Source organism: Carettochelys insculpta, chromosome 4, assembly GCF_033958435.1.
Source record: "Carettochelys insculpta isolate YL-2023 chromosome 4, ASM3395843v1, whole genome shotgun sequence".
In the NCBI taxonomy this organism is placed as follows: Eukaryota; Metazoa; Chordata; order Testudines; family Carettochelyidae; genus Carettochelys; species Carettochelys insculpta.
The window spans coordinates 120,614,629-120,637,672 of NC_134140.1; the positions used below are offsets into that span (position 1 = coordinate 120,614,629).

The 23,044-nt window shown below is 43.0% G+C and overlaps 1 protein-coding gene across 1 annotated transcript in view; it reads right to left on the bottom strand.

Annotated features, from left to right (window-relative positions):
• MMRN1 (multimerin 1) overlaps window positions 1-23,044 on the bottom strand; it is a 60,585-nt gene that overhangs the window by 31,760 nt on the left and 5,781 nt on the right. Inside the window, exons 2-3 of the mRNA XM_074993601.1 lie at window positions 10,381-10,500; window positions 5,105-5,211 (exon numbers count right to left, since the gene is read on the bottom strand). Of these exons, the coding sequence (XP_074849702.1) occupies window positions 5,105-5,211; window positions 10,381-10,500 (227 nt within the window). The remainder of the gene's footprint in view (window positions 1-5,104; window positions 5,212-10,380; window positions 10,501-23,044) is intronic.

Sequence of the window (23,044 nt, forward strand, 5' to 3'; positions counted from 1 at the left end):
TTATATAGGATTTACCCAGTGTGGCTGTGATAGTATCAGTTACTCCCCAGTGACAAAGGACCAGCTGATGGACATCTTTTTATTCTTTCATTTACTATTCTGTCTGCCCAAATGCACACACCACCACGCTTACTGCTAAAGACACCAGATTTTTCAGACAATCAATCTTATCTTTCATCTCCACCATCAAATCAAGTAGCTTGTTCGCTGCATCAGATAGGTTGCACATTCCTGATTCTTTTCCCCTTTCAATTTATTGCATGAATATTGTATGTTGTCAATTTAATGCGTGCAAGAACAGGCACACAGGAATTGGCATACACCTCAAACTAGTGGCCCCTCTAGTCCATGTCCTGTCTCCTATTGTAGCCAGGACAAAGATCTTAAGAGGAAAGTACAGCACAAGAAAATCCAGAGTGCCCAATTAAGGAATAACCTGCTCAGATGGGACAAATCCTTGTTGGTTAACTTTAGAAATTCAGGTCTTTCAATCACAAAGCCAGTTCAGAACAGATAGCAGCAAGGTGACGTGTCTGACCCTGTCCCACTGACACGTCTCAGTCCAATTCTGAAGGAATCTACAGGGATAAGATGGTAGCTGATGACTCCTGCTTATCTGTTCATTGGACGCAAGGGTATTCTAACAAGGGTGAAAATAGTGCTGGTTGTAACTTGGCTGAAATCACTAAATTTGTTCCATATTGGCCAGGAGTCACCAAATGGCAAAAACTTTGCTTTCTACCCATACCTTTAGCTCCCCGTGTAATTGGGAGAATTGGCACATGTATAAGGCAGATTTCTTAGCCAGTGTGGCCTTTAATTTTCTGTACAAACTGTTCAGGCTGAAATGAAGAAAATGCACATATGGAATTTGAAGCAGTGTGTGAAACTTTTCTAACATTGTTTAAATTTAGGTCAAGAGCTTCAAGAATACAAGACTGAGATTAGGTTCTTAAATTCACTCATAGCCACAATAAATAAAACAGGGGTCTGTTTAAAAGTTCTGGGCAACAGCAGCAGCTGCTGGGCACTCAGAATGGCTGAAAAATCAGTCACTTATTCAGGAGGCCAACATCAGACTCCTATGTTTGCAAATCTTGGGAAATGCAATATCTTGCTATAGGTATTTTTAAATACATATATGCATGAAATGATTTTTCAAGAAGTATTAAAATATGGAAATTAGATCTTTTTCTCTGGTTATATTTTTGATGCAGCAGGAGCAGCTAAAGGGAATCACTATGGGGAGTTTCTGAGTTTCATTACAAGAATCCTCCCCATCCTTATTATAATCCTTCTGACAGTCTGTGCTTAAATTTGAATTGCTGTCCTTTGTGTCTTTTTCACTAGGCTGTGGCTTACTTACAGGGCGTTTTAGAGCCATCTGCTGGAAAAAGTGTATTGCTGCAGACATATTTAGCGTTAACAAAACAAAAAAGCAGTGAAGTAGCACTTTAAAGACTAACAAACTAATGTATTAGGTTACAGGCTTTCGTGGGACAGACCCACTTCTTCAAGCTTCTTCTTCTTCAAGTGCTACTGGACTGCTTTTTTGTTTTGGTAGAATACAGACTAACACAGCTATCTCTCTGGCACTATTTAGCATTAATAGTTATTGTATTCTCAGAAATTCTGAGAATATTGAATGCTCTAAGCCACAGTGAGTAGATGAAATAATTGGGGTGCTGGGGCAGGAGGGGGAGACATAATTAAATCTATGCACTTGAAATCAGCTTGCCTTTCACTGCAATACCACATTTGGATGCAGCCTGAGCTACACTTCTGATTGTTCAGTTTTCCCTTTTCAGAAATGATTTGTGGTGCACAATGTATAGTATATAAGCAGTGGAGAGCAAAAATCAGAAGTACTACACTGAGGAAATTCCGATATTTCAGCCTTTGACATCATCGCATATTGGGCTCAAAAGGTGACAATTTTATTTTATGGGGTGTTTTTTCAGACCAAAATGTTACAAAATATGTTGATGTGGACCTGGTGAAACCTTTTGGTTTTGGCATTCTTCATCAAACCTAAACATTTCAATAGTCCATATCAGAATCTTTTGTTTTGAACTGATCTGAAGCATTTCACTTCAAGTCAATTACATTTTCTTAGGGCACTACATTGCTTTATTAGAGTTATAATTCAGAAACCCACCAACCTCCTTCCTTTCGGTTCAGGTTCCCACACTCAGCTATATTTCCCATGGTACACTCATAGCCATGTGACTCCCATACATCTATCTGACAGCCATCGTTCTACTGCATAGTGTGGGCCAGGTCAGGAAAGGCTACCTGTGTGGGATAGAATAGTGCATAAACAGCTGTGTGAAAGTTGTGGCCACGTGGGCTGTGGGTTATAGTTGTGCAAGTTAACTCCCAATGGAAGGCAGGACTCTGGAATCAGAATAACAATTTTCAGACAAGGCCAACTGCCTGGTGTCCTTGTGAGATGTTGTCCCATTTTTCTAAGTGACATGGTGAAGTGATGGTCTCAGTACAAGATTTGGGAGTAAAAACCAGGAGTTCTGATTCTAGGTCACCAGCTGTAACCCAACACAACTTCCTTTTCCATTTTTCTATGTTAATAGTCTGGGGACCCCACCACACGGGGGGAAGCCCAGAGGACTGGGCATAGGCTGGGCTTGCTGGGGTGGCTGGGCAGCCAGGGGTGTATATGTGAGGGGCATGGGAGTGGGCAGGCTGCAGTGTGTGAGCTATGGTATGTGCTATGGGGTTGAGGGTATGTGATACATGATGCGCTTTTGGGGGCAGGAGTGCATGTGGTGGGAGCACCCTGGACTTGAGGGGTGCAGTGGCTGAGCATTGGTGGGAGAAGGGTGGTGGTGAGGTGCATGTTGGGTATGTCCTGTGGGGTCTATGAGGGCTGGCTGAGTACTTGGGGGATAAGTGCTGGGAGCATGTGTGTGTGCTGTGGTGTGGGAAGAAATGGGGGCTTGCTGAGTTCAGGGGGTCAGGGGTATGAGCAGTGGGATTCACTTTAGATTGGTGGGGGGCTTAGCATTGGAGAGATGGAGCTGCTTGTACCTACAGAGGTATTGGAATCTCAGCCCCTAGAGGTTTTTAAGCCCCAGCTTGACGAGGTCCTGGCTGGGATGACTTAGATGGGATTGATCGTGCTTTAGGCAGGAGGCTGGACTCAATGACCCTTCCAGCCCTAGGATTCTATGACTCTATGAATTCCCATTGCCTTGACGCTGGATCGGTTCCATTGATTATATTCCACCTCCTTTTTAAGCCTTAATTTTTCGTCAGTTTTTGGTTTTGGTTTGGTTTTTTTTTTAATGTCAATGCTGACAATATCAAACAGGAGTTTTGAATACAAATCATGGTGATTGACCATGCCACATCAGAGCCGGACTCAATAGCCGCTAGCTTTCAGCATTGCAAGATATTTTCATGACTGCTGTTTTTTTTAGCTCTTCAGTATTTCCCTCTCCCAGACATGAATGGCTGTGGCGTCTTTACATTCCCCTACATTAAATTTTAATCAGTCTCTACTCTACCACTGTTGATTGAATTCCCTACCACATCTAATGCCTTTCTTGTAATAGTCATTCATTTAAAATATGTATGCTAATGCCATATCTTATTTTTCAAGGGCAGTTTGTTTAATGCCCCGGGCAAAGTAGTAGCAGTTACACTGATGTTAAATGATAGCACATTGTCATATGTTTGATCACTAAGACAATGGTAAATGTTACATGCCTTGTATTAATAGGGCATAGTTATATGCAGGCCATCTATAATATCCTGTGTTGCCTTTTGTAAAAGTCAGCCAGCAGGGCACCATCCTGCTCCCACTGAAATCAGTAACTATTTTTTATTGACTTCAGTGGTAAAAAGGATTGGGCACATCATCTTATCTCCTGGCTGGAATATATTCCAAATGGCTGAATCTGAAAAGGCAAAGGCGTCAGCCTAATTTAGGTTGATTAATTCCACAGTAGGGACTCAGTGTAGAACCTTGATTTAATATCCCCAAGCCTGCAGTTCTGTGTGCGCTCTCTGCCGCCCAAAGAGGTGAGATAGAAATAGAGATGCATTTGATGCAGATTCCAGGTTCTGCACATTTAGAGGCAGATCAGGATTCCCGTATTTAATGAGGGAAGAGGTAGGGAGGTAATTTTCTTCTCCCCCTTTCCATCTGAATAATGTGGTATAGACAGTAAAAACTGAAAGCAGGAACAGTAAATAAATATTCCCAATATTTTCAGCCCTATATGAACTTTTACGATTTTAATGGATTTCATTCTGGTAGGAATGATCTGAGCTGGACTCATTTTCATCTGGGACTTTTGGGCTACGTCTACACGTGCACGCTACATCGAAATAGCTAATTTCGAAGTAGCGACATCGAAATAGCCTATTTCGATGAATAACGTCTACACGTCCTCCAGGGCCGGCAACGTCGATGTTCAACTTCGACGTTGCTCAGCCCAACATCGAAATAGGCGCAGCGAGGGAACGTCTACACGCCAAAGTAGCACACATCGAAATAAGGGAGCCAGGCACAGCTGCAGACAGGGTCACGGGGCGGACTCAACAGCAAGTCGCTCCCTTAAAGGGCCCCTCCCAGACACACTTTCATTAAACAGTGCAAGATACACAGAGCCAACAACTAGTTGCAGACCCTGTATATGCAGCACGGACCCCCAGCTGCAGCAGCAGCAGCCAGAAGCCCTGGGCTAAGGGCTGCTGCACACGGTGACCACAGAGCCCCGCAAGGGCTGGAGAGAGAGTATCTCTCAACCCCCCAGCTGATGGCCGCCATGGCGGACCCCGCTATTTCGATGTTGCGGAACGCGGATCGTCTACACGTCCCTACTTCGATGTTGAACGTCGAAGTAGGGCGCTATTCCCATCCCCTCATGGGGTTAGCGACTTCGACGTCTCGCCGCCTAACGTCGATTTCAACTTCGAAATAGCGCCCAACACGTGTAGCCGCGACGGGCGCTATTTCGAAGTTACTGCCGCTACTTCGAAGTAGCGTGCACGTGTAGACGCAGCTTTGGTGTTGAATCACACTGCCTGTTCTTCCTTCAAAGTGAGTTGGATTCATCTCAATACAACTCTGACGCACCTTTGGGTTGACACTTTTCTCCACTGTACCCAGGGCAGCACTTCCATTCCAGTGATGTCACAATCTTATGTTTGATTCTGTAGGCTTGGCGAGTCATCATCTGGGATCTGGAGATTAAGAAAATGTTGGAAATCAAAAGTTATGAGTCTGTCTCAGTGACTGAATCTGTAATCAGCACATGACACTGCACAGGATCATCTATGAATTTTTTTTACAACTACTTGGGAATGAAAGGAATTGAAAAATCCCAGCAACAAAAACCATAAACAAAACCACTTCATATATTTTCAATACTAATTACGGATTTTGGGTCCCCTTCTTCAGACATCTGAGGGGCCTGATTTTCAGATGATGCTTTCTTTAAATAAATATTGCCCCTTTATGGTAACATAGATTGGGTGCCAACAAACTCAGGAATCCAAAATGTCTAGTTATTTTGGAAGATCATGGCCATAGTGTATGCTCTGCTATATACAACAAGATATATTCTGAAGGGCGAGATCGTGGCCTCATTGAAGTCAATGCAAGTTTTGCTATTGATTTAGATTGGAGTGGGATTTCAACCAAAGTCTTTATTCAGATCTTGTTCATGCAGAAACTACTGTGAGTAAAGATAGAATATAAACTGAGTAATAACTCTAGAACTTGGTCCAGTGTTATCTTGAAACAGACTTTGTATTAAAATTTCTCTATGAAACTATGAAGAGGTTTCCTCTGTCTTTTATACGCGCGCACACACACATATAGAGAACAATCTCTAATACCTTATGGTTTCATTAGGGTATTTGTCCCTTGGTGGAAAAAATTTCTATCAGCAGTTTCCAACATTTTTTGAGACAGGGACCCATTTTGACAATTCAGAAAGACTTTGTAGTCCAAGGCATTTCAAGAATGGGGAGAGGGGAGGAGGTTCTTCCCTGGGGAAAATGCACCCCCCACAGCTCCCTAGCTTAAACCCCTCTCAACCTTTCACTGCACTCCTTCCCTGGGCCACCACCACTGTCTCCTCTGCATGGCTTGCCGCAGCCCTCCTACTCCCTTCCCCCACCTGCGGCGCCGGTAGTTCCCTGCCCTGCTTTGCTGAAATGGGATTCATTTTAATTGGTTTAATGGCCAGATCCCACCTCGCCATTAAGCCAATTAAATTGAGTTTCACTTCAGTGTGGCAAAGCAGGGCAGGGACTGGGAGATGGAGGAGAGAACAGCAGCAGAGTCACAAATGGCTGCTGTAAGAGCCACATGTGACTCAGAGCTGCCCAGCTGATGACCCTTAACAAATCTAATTGTGACCCATGTTTGGAGCCCGACCCATAAGTTGGGAATCCCTGCTCTATATTAATGCAATTGCACCACAGTAAAGAGCCAGTATCTGGACTGTCCCTTTTCTTGCATGCAAAGGCCAGCTACTGTTGTACGTTCCTTGCTGGAGTATCTCAGATTATTTTCTGACAGACTGTCCAAGGTATGGATGGGGAAGCAAACTCTAGTCTTTCCAGGAATTGACAAAGTGGAAAATCTTGAGAAGCAGAACAGAGATGGAGTCTTCAAGGGACTCTTGGGTTATGGCTACACTATAGCAATCCTTCAAAATAAGTTCTTTTGCAAGATCTCTTCCAAAAAAACTTCTTTTGAAAGACTGCATCCACACACAAAAGCAGATAGAAAAAATCAATCTCTTCCAATAGAGAGCATCCACACAGCCCCCAGCTCTTTCGAAAGAAGGAACCAGGGATCAAAAAATTCTGACACCACGAGACTGCTCTTCAAAAAAAAAGGGGGGGGGGGCGGCATCTACACACACAGTTATTTTTTTTGAAGAATCTTTCGAGAAAAAAAAAAAGGTGCTGTTCCTGATCCAGGAGCAGAAGAGGGCTCTCAGACAAAGAACTGAGGTCTTTTTATTTACTTTTGGGAGAATGCATTTTGTGTGTAGATGCTCCACATTTTCTTTCAAAAAAGGGCAGGATTTTCCAAAAGCAGCTGCTAGAGTAGATACAGCATTGATGAAAAATTAAGGGAGGATGGGAAGGGAGAACCTGAGAGCTGATCTAAAAGTTCAGTGAACGTAAATGTTCTGTGTAATTGGGTGCCTCCATTTGGAACTGTGCAACTAAGAACAGTGCCTAGGAGCATGAAAATAGCCATTTTGTTCTTCAAGCTGCTGTGAGAGAGTCAGCACACACATGCCATAATTGCTCTTGGACACTTTGTTTCCTTTCATACAAGAATCAGTCTAGTCTGAAACCTTGTGTGTGTTACAAATTTATATATGTATATCTAAAACCTCCTCTGCCCTTTTCAACATTCCAAGTATAAACCCCAAACACTGCCCCCAAATTCATCTGTCTTTTGTAGAGCTGCACAACCTCAATCAAAAGGACTGCTAGAAGAGCGCAAACTTGAAGACTAAAGTCAGAAAACATCTTCCCAGTGAACTTTAAAATGCTATTTGGTTTTGCTCTCCGGTTAATCTCAACATTGTCTCACAAAGGAGAGTCTTATGTAGTCTACTTTTCTCCAGCTGCTAGAAGCTTGCCCTGTGTCCTGTCCCCAGTGGCTGAGCTGACTGGGAGGGTAAAACCACATACAATACTTACTTACACAACCAGCCTCAAGATCATATTTCCTACAAAGGCAGATTAAGTCAAAAATTTCAGGATGCAAAAATAATTTAAAACAACCCCAAAGAGGAAGTATTACAATTGTAAGGTTCAGCACTGCATACTATTAACATGTGGTATGGCCTTCCTCTAGCAGTCACTTAAAGCATTCCCAAAATGCTGAGTAGTTTCCCTGTAAAACCACAGGCAGACTCCAGCACATAATATTTTATTCAGTAATAGGGAATTACATGGATTTGTGGTCAGAGCCAAATGAGTCCCACATTCTGGGTTTAGAGCAACTCCTACACACTAACTGGATTTTACCTGCAACAAACACCAAGTAGCTGTACAAGTGTGATGGGAAACCACCAAAGCCCCACCAGGCCAACTTCAGAAGGATTCAGGTAACAAAACTTTTTAAGAACAGCCAATTAACCTTGGATGGAGGGTGTCATAATCAAGGAGCTGAAGGCAAGATAAAGGGCAGCAGTGCCAAACTTCAATCTCTTTTGTACACAATCCTGCCACCAACTGGACAATGCAGCTACGTCTACACTAAGAGAAATCTTTGAAATAGCCATGCAAATGGCCATTTTGAAGATTACTAATGAGGCACTGAAATGCATATTCAGTGCCTTATTAGCATGCCTCCAGCCACAGCTCTTCGAAATTGCCGCTTTTCGCTTCTGCATGTCTTGTCCAGGTGGGGGTCCTTTCCAAAAGGACCCCTCCAACTTCAAAGTCCCCTTATTCCTATTATAAAGTGGCAATTTCGAAGAGCCGTGGCCAGCGGCATGCTAATGAGGCACTGAATATACATTTCAGCGCCTCCTTAGTAATCTTTGAAATGACCATTTGCATGGCCATTTCAAAGTTTTGTGTCAGTGTAGACATGGCCTGCATGACAAAGTCCAGGTCAAATAGCAGGTCTGGAAGATAAAGCTAGTCAAAAATATCAAAGTCTGAAACTTTCCAATAAAACAAAAGACAAATGTTTCTTGGATTTTTTTTTTCAAAAATGGCATCCCATAATCCCACTCCACCCAAGTTTTACTAGTAGGATACTGAAACCTATTATTTGCAGAATCCTATGAGGTGATCCAACTATAGCAACACCAGTTGGAATAGACCATATGAATGTGATGAACACAGTGAGAGGGCCCTAATCAGTAAAGTGTGCACAGGGCTCTGTCTTTAGCTAACTCCTGCTGCAACAGCTCTGAGGACGTGGCTTTTTTTAGCTCTCTCATTCAAGAATGTTCCAGACCCTAAAGACGCAATGCTGTACAAATAATCTGCCCTACTCATGTAACACGATGATCAACAGCCAGCACGGGCCCCAGGGCAAGGTGGGAGGGCACCCCCCAGAAGGGATGGGGTTCAAGGGCAGAAGGGGCAGGGCCTAGGGCAGTCAGTCCCCAGCGCCACTTAGACTCTGGCATTGGGTTCTCTCCCCTCCCTCCCTCAGAGGCGTGCACAGCGGCAGAGCCACACTGCTGAGCATTCCAAAGGGGCCTGGATCTCCAGCCACCACCGCTGCCACAGTAACAGTAGTGGCTGCCAGATCTCCAGGCCCCTTTGAAATGCTGGGCTGGGAGGTAACTGCCTCATTTGCTCCCCTCCCCGCCCCCATTAGCTGGCCTGTGTAAGACAGTGAAATTTCAATAGACTTTAATAGTAGTTACAATTGCTCACCCCAGATTTGAATTTGCAGCATACCCCACCAGTGTAACTCACACACATTTTGCCCATCCACCAAATAGCAACTCTGCTTGACTAATCCTACGCGCTCCTCTTTCCTGAGGATATCACACCATCATTTATATCAGAGCTAAATCTGGCCCCCTGCTCTCTGGCCACATGCTGCCCTCACCATTTGCGTGGAAGCTGCGGATGTGGTGAGCTTGAAAGGAAGCTGAGTGTGAGAGGCTCTGGTAGCATGGGTGCTTTAGAGCTCTGTTCTAATGTGCCTTTCTTTAAGACAACCTGGGATGATCTGGGATAGGCTGGGATCAGACAGCAGCCCTATTAGTTGTCCTCTGTGGAACTCTCTGTACTTGAAGACAGATTGCTACATTGAGGGAATGAAGGTGCCACAGCTGGTTCTAGTATGGAGATACACACATCTCATAGAGCTGGAAGGGACCTCAGGAGGTCATCAAGTCCCCTGCCCTCTTGGCAGGACCAAGCACCATTACTGACACATTTTTTTTAAACCTATTTGCCCCAGCCACCTAAACACCCTCCTTAAGGATTGAGCTCACACTGCCAGGTTTAGCAGGCCAATGCACAAATCACTGATCTATACCAGTGCCGCACAGTTGTGCTGCATCCAGTGAACCAGCCATTCCCTCGCATGGGTTCCTTTCCTCCATAAGACCTCTTAGCAGTCTACACAAAACCTTTAACCCTGACTTTGTGGGGGGCTGTTGAAGGGCCAGTATTTGATCCTCAGCACAGTAACTGAATAGCAATTTACCAAAAGTTATCTCATATGCTTTGCTTCAGAATTGTACATTGTTATGATCAAAGAATCATACACGATGATTGTTCCAACATATTTGTCTAAGGGCTATACACAAGATGCTAGTTTCCATTCAAAGTAATAGGAGGTTCTGTAATCATTCATAATTACAGTTCATGCAAACACGATTTTGGCACAGCATTACTCACCTCACAGTACAGGCGCCAGTAGCCCAGGTACATGGCTTCGCTTTTCCTGATGTCAAGGTTTCCAGGTTGTCCACTACAACAGTAGGTAGGAGTCTGGTGTGAACGTAAGCACACCAGTTCCTGTGTAAAAGAGAAGGAAAAGGATTAATTTATTTTTAAATCAATGACATAAAATCCAAATAACACTTCCCCAAATAAGATGGAAACATAATCCCTCGAGAGAGAGAGGATGGTCTTGTGATTCTTACGATGTCTGGGATACAAGAGATTTGGGTACAGCACCAAGCTCTGTCACAGCTTACCATGTGATCTTGGGCAACTCCTTTCATCTCTTGCTGCCTCAGCTCTCCATTGTTAAAATGGGGATAATAATTCTTGTCGCCCCTCTGTATATTTTGGGGCATGAACTGTTGCTTACTAACTGCATGTAGAAGACCTCATACAAAAGGGATCATAATACCAACCGAGGACTTAAGTTGCTACACGTGCACAAACAAACAACACTTGAGGTATATTAGAACAGGCATTTTCTAGCTTTGAGGCCATAGAAATGTATTTTCTAGGAATCCCAGAAATGGGTTGATGAGTTTCAGAATCTTCATATCCAATAGCATTTCAATTTCATTGATGGGATTTCACAAAAGTTTTTGCCCCACATTTTTAACAAGTTCTTATATTTACCCACTTTGTAGAGTAAAAGCTCTGTTATCCAGTATGTGGGAGGAACGTGGGTGGGGGAGGTCAGTTAACTGAATATTCTGGTTAACTGAAAGCTATACTTTACCGATGGAATGCCAATTTGCAAAGAATTAGCTTACAAAAGTAAAATGTAAAAAGTATAAAATAGTACGCAGGTACTCAGCAATTCAGTAGTAGTTCTGCACTGCAGATCAGTTGCTTTCTTGAAACAAGTACTAAGTGTATGTGGGTGAAGTTTTCTATGGCAACAGGTTACCTTCTGGCACTACACCTCGCTAAGGGCAGTGCACGGCCTACACCCAGACCACTAAAGATACACAATGTTAAAACCATACTGACCGTAATTTAAACTGTCTTGGGTGATTCAAAAGACACTTAAGTATCTTGCAGTGTCTCAGAGTCATCACTATCAACCTCAATTATCACTCCACATATCGGACTGAATCTGTAGTGACCGTATGACACATTCTGGAAACTGCTTTTTTGAATAAATCTCTACTATCAACTCACCTGATTTCCATATCGTTTGCATGAAAATAGAGTGCAGAACAGGCAATTGCATAATGTGCTGGCCGGTATGCTTTTCCTGGTCACTAGACTGGAAATTTTTATTGGGACACATGAGAAATGTCTGTTAATTGAGCTTCCTGGTCAAGGGAGTGCTGGATAACAGAGCTTTACCATATAGTGCTTTGAGAACCTTACAGGAAAGGTACTATGTGTACTGAGTATATGGTGAGAGCCACTGAGCCCAGCTGCATTTGTGACTGCTGGACTATAGCGATTTCATATCCACAGAAACTGCTCTCTCTTTCAAGAGGATACGTGACACTCTGAAGCACTTATAGCGCATTATGGGGCTCCCACACACAGCCATATCATATAATTATTGAAGATGTTCTTCATACAAGAGCTGTCGGGTAGGTTTTTTTTATCTTGTTTCTTGAACTCATGTTATGTTTCCATGTGGGTTTACAGCAGGAAAAAGATCTGTTTAACTACGGGTGTAAAAACTCTTTGCTGTCATATGACGCTCTGTCTATATTCTCTTTCAGCTTCGACTTGTGGCTTCATTCTTTTGTGTCAGTTAGCAAACTCTGTCATACATATTTGGAAAACATAAATGCAGATTCCAACAGTTAGTGTAAGGGGCAGATTCTTCCCACCAACAGAGGATGTAATTCAGTAAGAGGTCTATGTATGTGTATGGGGTTACACTCATGCAAAGCTGGTGTAATTGAAGAACCAAACCTCCTAGTTGTAACAGAGAATAGATGATAAAGTCATTTACAACACCCCTGTGATTATATGGAACATGAAAATACATCAACACAATGAGGAAACAAGGAAATAGTCAGAATAATAATAATACTTTTGCTAGTCCTTCCCTGCATTAACCAGGTGAGTTAGGCAAGTGAGGAAAGAGGCACAGGTAGCTTCTTCCAGCCCAGACTACTTATACAGTGGTAAGAAAAAATATGCTCCTAGCAGTCTATTGCTATTGAGTGGTAGGAATGAGTTCTGGCTATTGCAACTCCTGGCGCTCTGATCATAAGGGAACACAGCCTTATGTGGATGGACTTGGATAGGCATCTTGCCTTCCTACTGTGCTTATGGTGTGGTTGGCAATGCATGATAAGGTGTGACAGGTTACTTCCATTCATAACAGCAATTCTCAGCATGCACCATTTCAACATCTGAACCACCAGACTTTGCAGGCCCAATCCTTGCACCCACATTGCCCAAGGGAGGATTCCGCCTGGATAACAATGAGATCAGAGAGAGTCCTTTTTTCTGATGCACAGCATAAAGATGAACTAAATCTCTCATCTTGTAAGGGGTTTATTTTCTCCTTTTGTATTGATATGGAAAATAAGACTGGACCAAACTGTGCTGCGGTATATGGAGATGGAAGTTCCATTGAAGCCAGTGGTTTATGCTGAAGATGAATTCAGCATGTTGCTGGTAATGTTGGGTGTCCCACTTATGACATGTAGGGCTTGATTTGCAATAGTGCTGAACATCTTCAATTCTCATCGTTGCAGGTATTCAAACTGTCAGAAAAACTGTGCCTCTGAATTTCTGGCCTCCCAGAAATAGAGGCACCAAAATTAGAGGTAAAATTTTAAACTTTGGCCTGAAATAACTCACTTAAAGCTACAGTGAGCCTCTGATAATGTTAGACGTTGAGAATTCCTGATTCTCACCCTCGTGCTATAACTGCTAGATTGGCCTCCTCCCCACAGAATAAATACGATAAAACGGGTAGCAATGTTTTAAAATTAGATACTGTTTTTACATTTGAACAAAGAATAAAATGAAAAAGCAGCCACAAGAATGTAGCCTACTTTTTAAAATTCATATTGTAAATCCAGTAATTATCATAATTTATGAGTAGAAGCGTTACTGGAACTCTCTCACCCGGTTGTTGCTGGATGGGAAAGAACACAGCCAAGTCCACTTCAAAATCTTGGCTAAGCACTGTTTTTGTTTAAAGAAAAGTCAACCTAAATCTCTGATCTCTGGACAAAATTTAAGTCTGGCAATACTTGCAAGGAGCATTTGAATTTAAAATGGTTAAACTGATTACAAGCTGCACCAGGGCAACGGCTGAAGTGGTTCTCTCCGAGCCCAGCAATCTTTGATCAGCCTAAATTGGAGGAAATATGGTTGGCAAAAGGGCCCCTGGTGAGACTCATAATTACGTTTGTGCTACCAATGAAATAAGCTCATTAAGTGGTGTTGACAATGTAAATATAAGTTTGAAGCCAAATAGTCTGAAAAAAAGACATAGGTTTAAAAATAGAAGATGAAGCATGACGGAAGGCTGAGGAAAGGGAGGGTGAAAACTGAAGCAGCCGCTCACAACTGTTTGCATATAGAGAATTTAAACCTGAAAATCCTCTTTACCTGTCATGAAATAATGTATTCCAGATTGGACATACTGACTTCAAAACCTGTGGGCTTTGGCCAGACCTGTAGTAGCTATTGGACTCCTTTTGCACAGACTTAGATTTAAATTGTGAAAGATCTACATTGACGAAAACACCAGGAGACCCCTGCATGACATAAAGTCTGTGTAGCAGCTTCTCACAGGCCTCTTGCAACCCCCAGCCTGACGGGGTTGGGGAAGGGGTAGATGGACTGTTTGCTGGACAGAGGCTTCAATAAGTTGCCCTACACTCCCATTGTTCCTGGCTGCTAGAACATTCTCTTAATGGAGTCAAATTTAGGGGGCTGTTTGAAGGCAAAGCCCAACTTTGCTCCACAGCCATTGGGTTCTGCCCTGAGCGCAGATCTGAGCATTGGAACCATATGAATTACTGACAAGGACTTTTGCCTAGGTAGCAACAATGTATCAAATTATAGTGCCCTGCAGGAAGCCTCCCCCTCAGCAGTCCATACAACAGGCAGCTGTGCTGATAGATGGGCTGTCCAACGCTCCTCAGGGTGCATCCCAGGAGAGTTTGGGGTTACTGAGATAATTCATACTGGACCTATAGAAAAGGTTAGCAAGTATCATTCCCACTGGCAGCAGTGCAATCGTTATAGAGATTCTGGGTCCAATTCTCCCACCAATGCAAGGTAAGAAGCAAATGTAAATAATTCTTATCTTGTTGTGGCTTGGGAGTGGGACTACTCAGGCCCATGAAATGTCCAGGCCCAACCTCTCATACACCAAGCCCATTGCCATGCTGTAACAAATATTCCCTAATAATACATTGTCCCGGTCAAAAGGTGGAACTGTTTCTGAAAACATTAAATTAGCTGCTCGGGACGGATGCTTAACCTTTTGTAGCTGCCTGAGCTGTCTCTGGGTGCTTTGAGAGAATGGTGTGGTGTATGAGCAGCACGTTTGAACTTGAAAATGACCCAGTATCCAGATAAATGCTCTCTCTTTCTGTGGTATAAGAACATGTAGACTATCTCACCCTAAGCTGTCATCCATTTTTAGCTGCTAAAAAGCACCTGACATGGCTGCACACATTATTTACTGTAGGTTTCGTTGACTTTTTATAAGAACATAAGAATGATCATTTAGAGTCAAACCAACGGCCCTTCTAGCCCAATGTCCTGTCTTCCAACACAGGCCATTGCCAGATGGTACAGAGAGTAAGAGAAGAGGGCAATTACCAAGTGATCCATCCCCTGTCATCCTGACTCAGCTTCTGGCACTCAGAGCCTCCAGGGCATAGGGTTGCATCCCTGACCAGCTTGGCCAGTAGCTCCCGTTGGACCTGTGCTCTATGACTTTAGCAAATTCTTTTTTGAGTACAGTTGTCCTTTTGGCTTTCACAACATTCCCCTGGCAACAAGTTCCCCAGGTTGACGGTGCATTGTGTGAGGGAGTACTCCCTTTTGGTTTAGACCTTATGTCTGTCAGTTTAATTGGGTGGGCTCTGGTTCTTGCGTTATGTGAATGGCTAAATAACACTTCCTTATCTATTTTCTCCACATTGGTCATGGTTTTATGGTAACATTCATAATGAGGATCAGACTTAATTCATTGATTGTCTGAGCTTGTATATGTTGAAGAAGAACCATTGGTTAAAAAGCAGGATAGCAGGACTAGATATATGCATCTTGAAAGTAAAATGTATGTTATTCATTCTTGGGTCCTTTGGGATCTGCACTTGATTAAATCCATTGGTGAACTGGAGTTTAGCAATATTGCCCATTCCCCTTTGTGGGGTGGTTGGTACAAGTGAATTTCTTTCCAATATCCTAAAGCCGGTTAAAAACTAGCATAAGGCTAGTAAAACATAAACTTTGCTCAGGCACAGGGTTCATTGGTGAAAATCTGCTCTAAATTTTTTTTGTTTAAATCTATATCTTTGTCTAAGTGTTGAAACTCTCCTTTTCTGATTTCCTGATTTTCTTTCAATTTCTGTATTCAAATCTTCGCTTTCAGTATATAGTACTCTATTTCACTCATTAACAGCAAACACCAGTAGGTGGCAACCTTTCCCAACACACACAGCTGAAAGAATCAGGCATAGCTGTATTGCACACCATTAAATAGATCAGAATCATTAACCTGCAAACTCCTCTTCCCCCGCCCCCTGCTGGCTTTCCTTCTATTTGTTTGTGTAGTGTGGTGTGTCTGTATGAAAACCTTACATTTTGCTAAAGCAGCTTCCCAGAGGAATAACATTTTTTTAAAAATGCATATAAAACATTTTTACACTCTAAACGTCATTAGAAAAAAATATTTGTTAGGTTCCTGGCAGCTGGAGAAATAGCTTTTCCAGTCAAAGTGCCAGATCCTCCAAAGGAATAGACCAGCAAACTGCATGGGGGGGGGAAGCAAAGGAGAGGCACCAGTTTACACCAGATCTGGTCTCCTTGTGGGTGATTGGTTAGCCAGAATTTCGTAGCTGCACGTTGTGGTTGTGTAAAATTTGATTCTAGCCATAAAGGTGCTCTTAAGCACATCCATTAACAAGATGCATTGCCTTGGCAGAGCAGAATGTGGCCATGCATCTTATTCTAATCACACTGCCAACCCAAGAACAGTAGGAAAGACAGAGATTACTGAACCGTAATTTAAAACAAGACAAAATATTCTAGTTAATTGCAAAGACTGCAAGAAAAAAGGGCTTTTTTTTTCTTTTTTTTTTTTAGTGAGTGCATGTGTATAACCTGCTTTGAAGCTGGTCAGTCAGCCCCCTTTCTAGGGGAAAAAAAACCTAACCTTGCAAAATTGTCATGGAAATTTGTCAGGCTTGTTCAGTGTGAGACTTGTGCGAAAGGCCATTGAAATGAATGGGAGGAGAATATCTAAGGGTTTTGGATGAAGCCCCTTATTACTATGATGACTAGTGCTAATGTAAAGTGAAACGTAATTTATTCAACCATCAAACATGTTTATTTCCCTTGGGCAAATGGGAGAGTGGATGTTTCCGAGACTGTAATAACTTCTTCCATATCATGTTGACACTGTAAATATATTGCAGTACAAAAAAGAACATGCGGTGTCAGCTATGTAACTTAGAGATTTGGTTCCATTTGCTCAAAAGCACAGACAGTGCTTCCGAACAATCCTTGCAACTGTTCCTAAACCCCTGCAAGAGACACACTACCATTAACCCAAGGCCCAAGGAGCATGGATTTAGTTCTGCTCTCTTACTCAGTTTGTACTGCTCTCTTACTCAGTTTGTACTGCTGCTGGGGTTTATATTTTATCCGCAAGTAAATTAGATTGACGAGCTTTTAACTGATACCATATTGAATCGGCACAGTTGAACTGTGTTGAACCATGGGCGTACTGGGTAGTTGAAGAGATATGAAAGGACTTAGATCCAGAGCAGGGGTGGATAATAAGCTAAATGGAGTTCACCTGGGTTAGCTCTTGTTGGCCTGTTGGCACTTTATTTACCTACAAGTCCACAGGTACACCTGCATGCAGTTCCTCTTGCCTGCAGATCTCCATTCCCATCCAATGGGAGCTGTGGGAAGTGATGTCCAAGTCTTCACCACTTCCCACAGCTCTCATTGGCTGGAAATGGCAATCTATGGCCAATAGGAGCTGCAAGTGGATGTACCTGCAGACTGGCAGGGTAATTAAAGTCCTGGCAAACTGCATGTGGTCTGTGGGTGGCTTAGTGCCCACGCCTGATCCAGAGTTTTAGTTAAAGGCAACTCATGACTCTGTGATTGACTCAGATGATATTCATTGTATCCATTGCATACAGCAGAGTAGGACATACAGAGCCTAATTCTCCACTACTTTGCACACTTTGGCTGTGTCTACACTACAAAAATAACTTCGAACTAGAGCGTCTACACACACCCTACTTCAAAGTTAAACTGAAAAGTGGGACGCTACTCCATTCCCGGGAATAAAGTAAGGACTTTGAAGTTGGGCTTCCTACTTCAAAGTTAACTTTGAGGTAAGGGAAAATGTGTGTAGACTCTCTGCTGGCTACTTCTATGTAGTGCTTTACTTCGAAGTTAACATCGAAGTTATTTCCTAATGTAGATGCAATCTTTGTGTCATCATTCACACCAGTGCAAAATAGTTGTAAAACTGTGCCACATGAGAATGGCAGCATGTTACACCTGCTGTGCACTGACATATATAAGTCTAGAATGCAAGAACAGGGGTGTTATATCCAGTTACTGTATTTTAACTTGTGAAACCTCATTGTATCTCCGTAAATTCCCTGTACAGTTTCAAGCTGGATATGAGATTCTTCACTTCCTTTCTAAGGTTCCAATTCAGCAAAAGTCATAAGCACATACTTTAAGCTTGTGAACCTCTCTATTGACTTCCTTGACTGAGTAGCATGTTAAAAGATATGCTGTAACACAAAGAAAAGTTATGGACTTGATAGGAAAATTATTGGATGAGGTTCTGTGACTTATATCAAGTAGGAGGTCAGATTAGCTAACTATAATAGCCCCTTCTGGCCTTAAAAATCCCTGTATTTTGTTAGTCGTAGCTGAAAGGTAAAAATTGCTTATATTTGCTAGAAACAGACTATAATAAGTAAAATTGACTAATTTATCTTCCTCGCCCATGCTAAATGGAATGCAACAATGAAATTATAACTAAAGAAATTTGCAGAATTCCTTCAGCTCAAATCAGTTAGCATGTAATGGAACCATATGCAATGGAGGCTGTCTTTTAAATATGTAGATTTTATCCTGAGAGACAACACTCCTGCTAATATAGAAGAATAGTGGAAAATAAATGTATACTGTTAGTTTTCTCAGGGTTGAAGGCCCTGACATTTTATCCTGTGTACTTCAACAACACATGCTTTTCTGTCATCATTCATTTCCTTTGTCACACATAACGTTGTAATCTTGGGCAGGGAACAATCCTTTTGAATTATACAAATTTTGATGTGTTAGTATGAGCCATTAAACCATCTTTCCAGAGTCAGTCCACAGCTTCTGCTGACTTAGTAGCTGACTGATACTGACTGACAGCTGGATACCAGCTGTCCACTAGACATCAAGACATTGAACACTACCCACTGAGCCTGACAAGCTAGCTAGCTTTCTGTTCACCTTATTGTTTATTCATCCAAGCCGTACTTTTTTAACTTATCAAAAAGAATACGATGGGAGACTGTATCAAAAGTTTATCCATTGCTTTTCCTGTTTCCACAGCGCCATTTATTTCATCATGGAAGGTAATTAGGTTGGTCAGACATAACTTGCCCTTGGTGAATCCATGTTGACTGTTCCTGATCATCTTCCTCTCCTCCAAGTGTTTCAAAATGGATTCCTTAGGGACCTGTTCCATGATTTTTCCCTGGATTTTTCAAAGGCTGGCTGGTCTGTAGTTCCACAGATTGTCCTTCTTTCCCTTTTTTAAAGATGGGCATTACATTAGCCTTTTTCCAATTGTCCAGAACATCTCCCAGTTTTCAAAGATGACGAGTTTTCAAAGATAGTGGCTAATAGCTCTGGAATCACATCAGCCAACTCTCTCAGGACCCTCAGATGCATTAGATCTGTCCTCATGGACTTGTGCATGTCCAGCTTTTCTAAATAGTCCTTTACTCATTCTTCCACTGCAGAGGGCTGCTCACCTCCTCCCAGACACTGTGCTACTCAATGTAGCAGTCTGGGAACTGACCTTGTCTGTGAGGACCAGTGCAATAAAGCATTGACTATTTCAGTCTTTTCCACGTCATAGGTTGCCTTCCCCAGTAAGGGTCCCACACTTTCTCAAACATGCTTCAGAAAGCAGACTTTGATTCCCTCAGCAGGAGACTGATGGGCAGACATGTGAGGGGGAAAGAAGTCAAGGAGAGCTGACTGTATTTTAAAGCAGCCCCATTGAGGGCACAGGAACAAACCATCCCAATGTGCATAAGAATAGCAAATGTGGCAGGCGACCCAATTGGCTTAACAGAGAAATCTTCGGTGAACTTAAACACTAAAAGGAAGCTTACAAGAAGTGGAATCTTGGACAGATGACTAGGAAGGCATATCAAACCATTGCTTGACCATGCAGGGGCATAATCAGGAAGGCCAAAGCAATAGTGGAGTTGCATCTAGCAAGGGACATGAAGACTAACAAGAAGGGTTTCTACCAGTATGTTAGCAGGGTCCATATTCTGCTGCTCTCCTCCGTTCTTCCTTTAATCAGGATCCCAAACTCAGGCATCTCGTGGTCACTGCTGCCCAAGTTGTTGTCTACTTCTACTTCCTCTAGCACTTCTTCCCTGCTTTGTGAGCAATAGGTCAAGAGGAACATTATGCCTAGTTAGTTCCTCCAGCATTTGCACCAGGCAGTTGCCACCAACACTCTCCAAAAACTTCCCGGATTGTTTGCGCACTGCTTTATGGCTCTCCCAGCAGTTGTCTGGGTAATAGAGAACCACATACTGTGATCTGGAAATTTATGTTAGTTGTCTGAAGAAACCCTCATCTACCTCAGCTTCCTGGTCTGGTGGTCTACAGCAGATGCTCACCACGGCGTTGCTCTTGTTGCTGTGACCTTTAATCTGAGCCCAAAGGCTGTCAGCAGGCTTTTCTTTTTTCATACTCGAGCTCTGAGCAATCATACTGCTCTCTTACATGCAAGAAAACTTCTCCACCTTTTTCTCCCTCCACCTCTCCTTCCAGAATAGTCTATACCCACCCATGACACTGTTCTAGTCATGTGTGTTACCCCAGCAAGTCTCTGTTATTCTAATCCTTGACTGTCAGGACTTCCAGTTTTTCCTGTTTCCCAGGCTGCTTGCCTTCGTATACAGGCCCCTCAGATTACTAGCCAATTAGCCTACTGTCTCAGTATGAACCAGGAGGCTTCCCCTATTGCACCTTTCTCTTGGGTTTCCTTCCAGTAGTCCACTTCTCCGCTTACCACATTAATTTTAGGAATTAGTGCGTATTTCTAAAATGCTCACTGCATTTAGATCTGTGAAAGTTCATATTCTCTGTGCAAATTTAACAGATGTTACAGGCCAACTCATATGGAATGCAGAAAAAGTTGAACATCAGGCCTATCTGAACAGTTTGGAACCACATTTTAACACTAACTGGTCAATTTGTTGGTGCAATCTTAATTAGCATAGCGGGAAGGCATGACATTAAATGTGAGAAACTTGGTGCTTGCATGTAATGTGAAACAAAACATATGTTGACCACTAAGACAAAAGGCCTGTTGCTAAGACAAGGCCTATAACTAAATGAACTAAACTCCTACCAAACTTTAATGTCCATAATAATGTTATGTTGTGCAACGGTTACTAAGAATTGAATGTTTTGTAGAATATCCTGTGTATCAGTGGTTTTACTGCAAATTGTACTAACCACGTAACTAAGGAAAGTAAGGATATTACAATATGTACTTGTAAACTTGCAACATGTACCAGAGAAAAGGAGCCATACATAAATGTTATGTGTTAAAAGGAAGTTATGGTTTGACAAGAATCTTTCTAAGAAAGATTAAGTTTCAGTTGCTGATGGAAAACAACAAGAAGTGCTGTGGCTCCTTATAGACTAACAGATATTTTGGAGCATAAGCTTTCATAGGCAAAGCCCCGCTGCATCAGATGGATCTGACAAAAAAGATGCATCTGACAAAGGGGGTCTTTGCCCACAAAAGCTTATGCTCCAAAATATCTATTAGTCTATAAGGTGCCACCGGATTTCTTGTTGTTTTTGAAGATACAGACTAACTCGGCTACCTCTCAGTTACTGATGGGACAGTAAGTGGACTAGATTGTCATTGGCTAAAAGCTTCAGTTCCCTAAAGGTTTGGTATCATGCACCTAGCTACTCCTAAATAATATAGGTAACTGTATTAACAAATGCAATCAAGCTGGAATATTCTTGTCTCACTGTTTTATTGTTACTAAGACCAAACCGATATGTATATCTACATTCATCCCTCATTAAATGAGTACTTTCTTACAGGTACTCGCTTAAATGAGAGACACATATACTTACCTTTGTTCACTAGATGAGTGAACTCCCCCCCTACTATTACAAGCTTTACCCTACTCCCCACTGCTCCAATCTGCCATACTCTGATGCCCCCCCCGCCGGCCCTGTGGCCCCAACCCATAGCTACCTGACCCCCACCAGCCTGCAGATCAGCCCCAGCAGCCTTAACCCCTCACCAGCCCCGCAGACCAGCCCCAGCACCCTGACGCCCCACTGCTCCACAGCCTTAGCCTGCGGCAGCCTTAACCCCCTCGCCAGCCCCACAGACCATCCCCACAGCAGCCTGACACCCCCACCGGCCCTGCTGGCCCTGGGAGCCTGACCCAATCTGTGGCAGCCTTAACTGCCCCCCACTGGCCCTGCAGACTGGCCCGTGGCAGCCTGAACCCTCCCTCACCTCCTCCACTGGCCCCTCAGACCTAACCCACCACAGCCTGTCCCCCACCACCAGCCACACACCCAACCTCCAGTAGCCTTACCCCCCACACCCGCCCCACGGACCCTACCCCCCAGCAGGTTTTAACCCTCATTCCCACCCATGGCCCCAAACTGCCCCCAACCTTTAAACTTCCCCCCCCACCCAAGGTTCGCTTACTTTTCAAAAACAGCACCACATGCTGCCACTCCTCCACCAATCAGAGACTTTTATGTGTATCTTAATGAGAATTTAGCATCCCTCTTATGAGTGCTCACCTACGAGCAGAAAGGTGACAACCAACTGTGCTTGTATAGCGAGGGATGAGTGTATATCTATACCTATATCTATATATCTCGTGTGCTGTCTTTATATACAGAGATAGTGTAAATACATATCTGTAACATTGAAGTAGCTAGTATAATGGGTAGAATGGGAGCAGTTATTGGCTACGTCTACACATGAAGCCAACATCGAAATAGCTTATTTCGATGTAGCAACATCGAAATAGGCTATTTCGATGAGTAACGTCTACACGTCCTCCAGGGCTGGCAATGTCGATGTTCAACTTCGACGTTGCGCGGCACCACATCGAAATAGGCGCTGCGAGGGAACGTCTACATGCCAAAGTAGCAC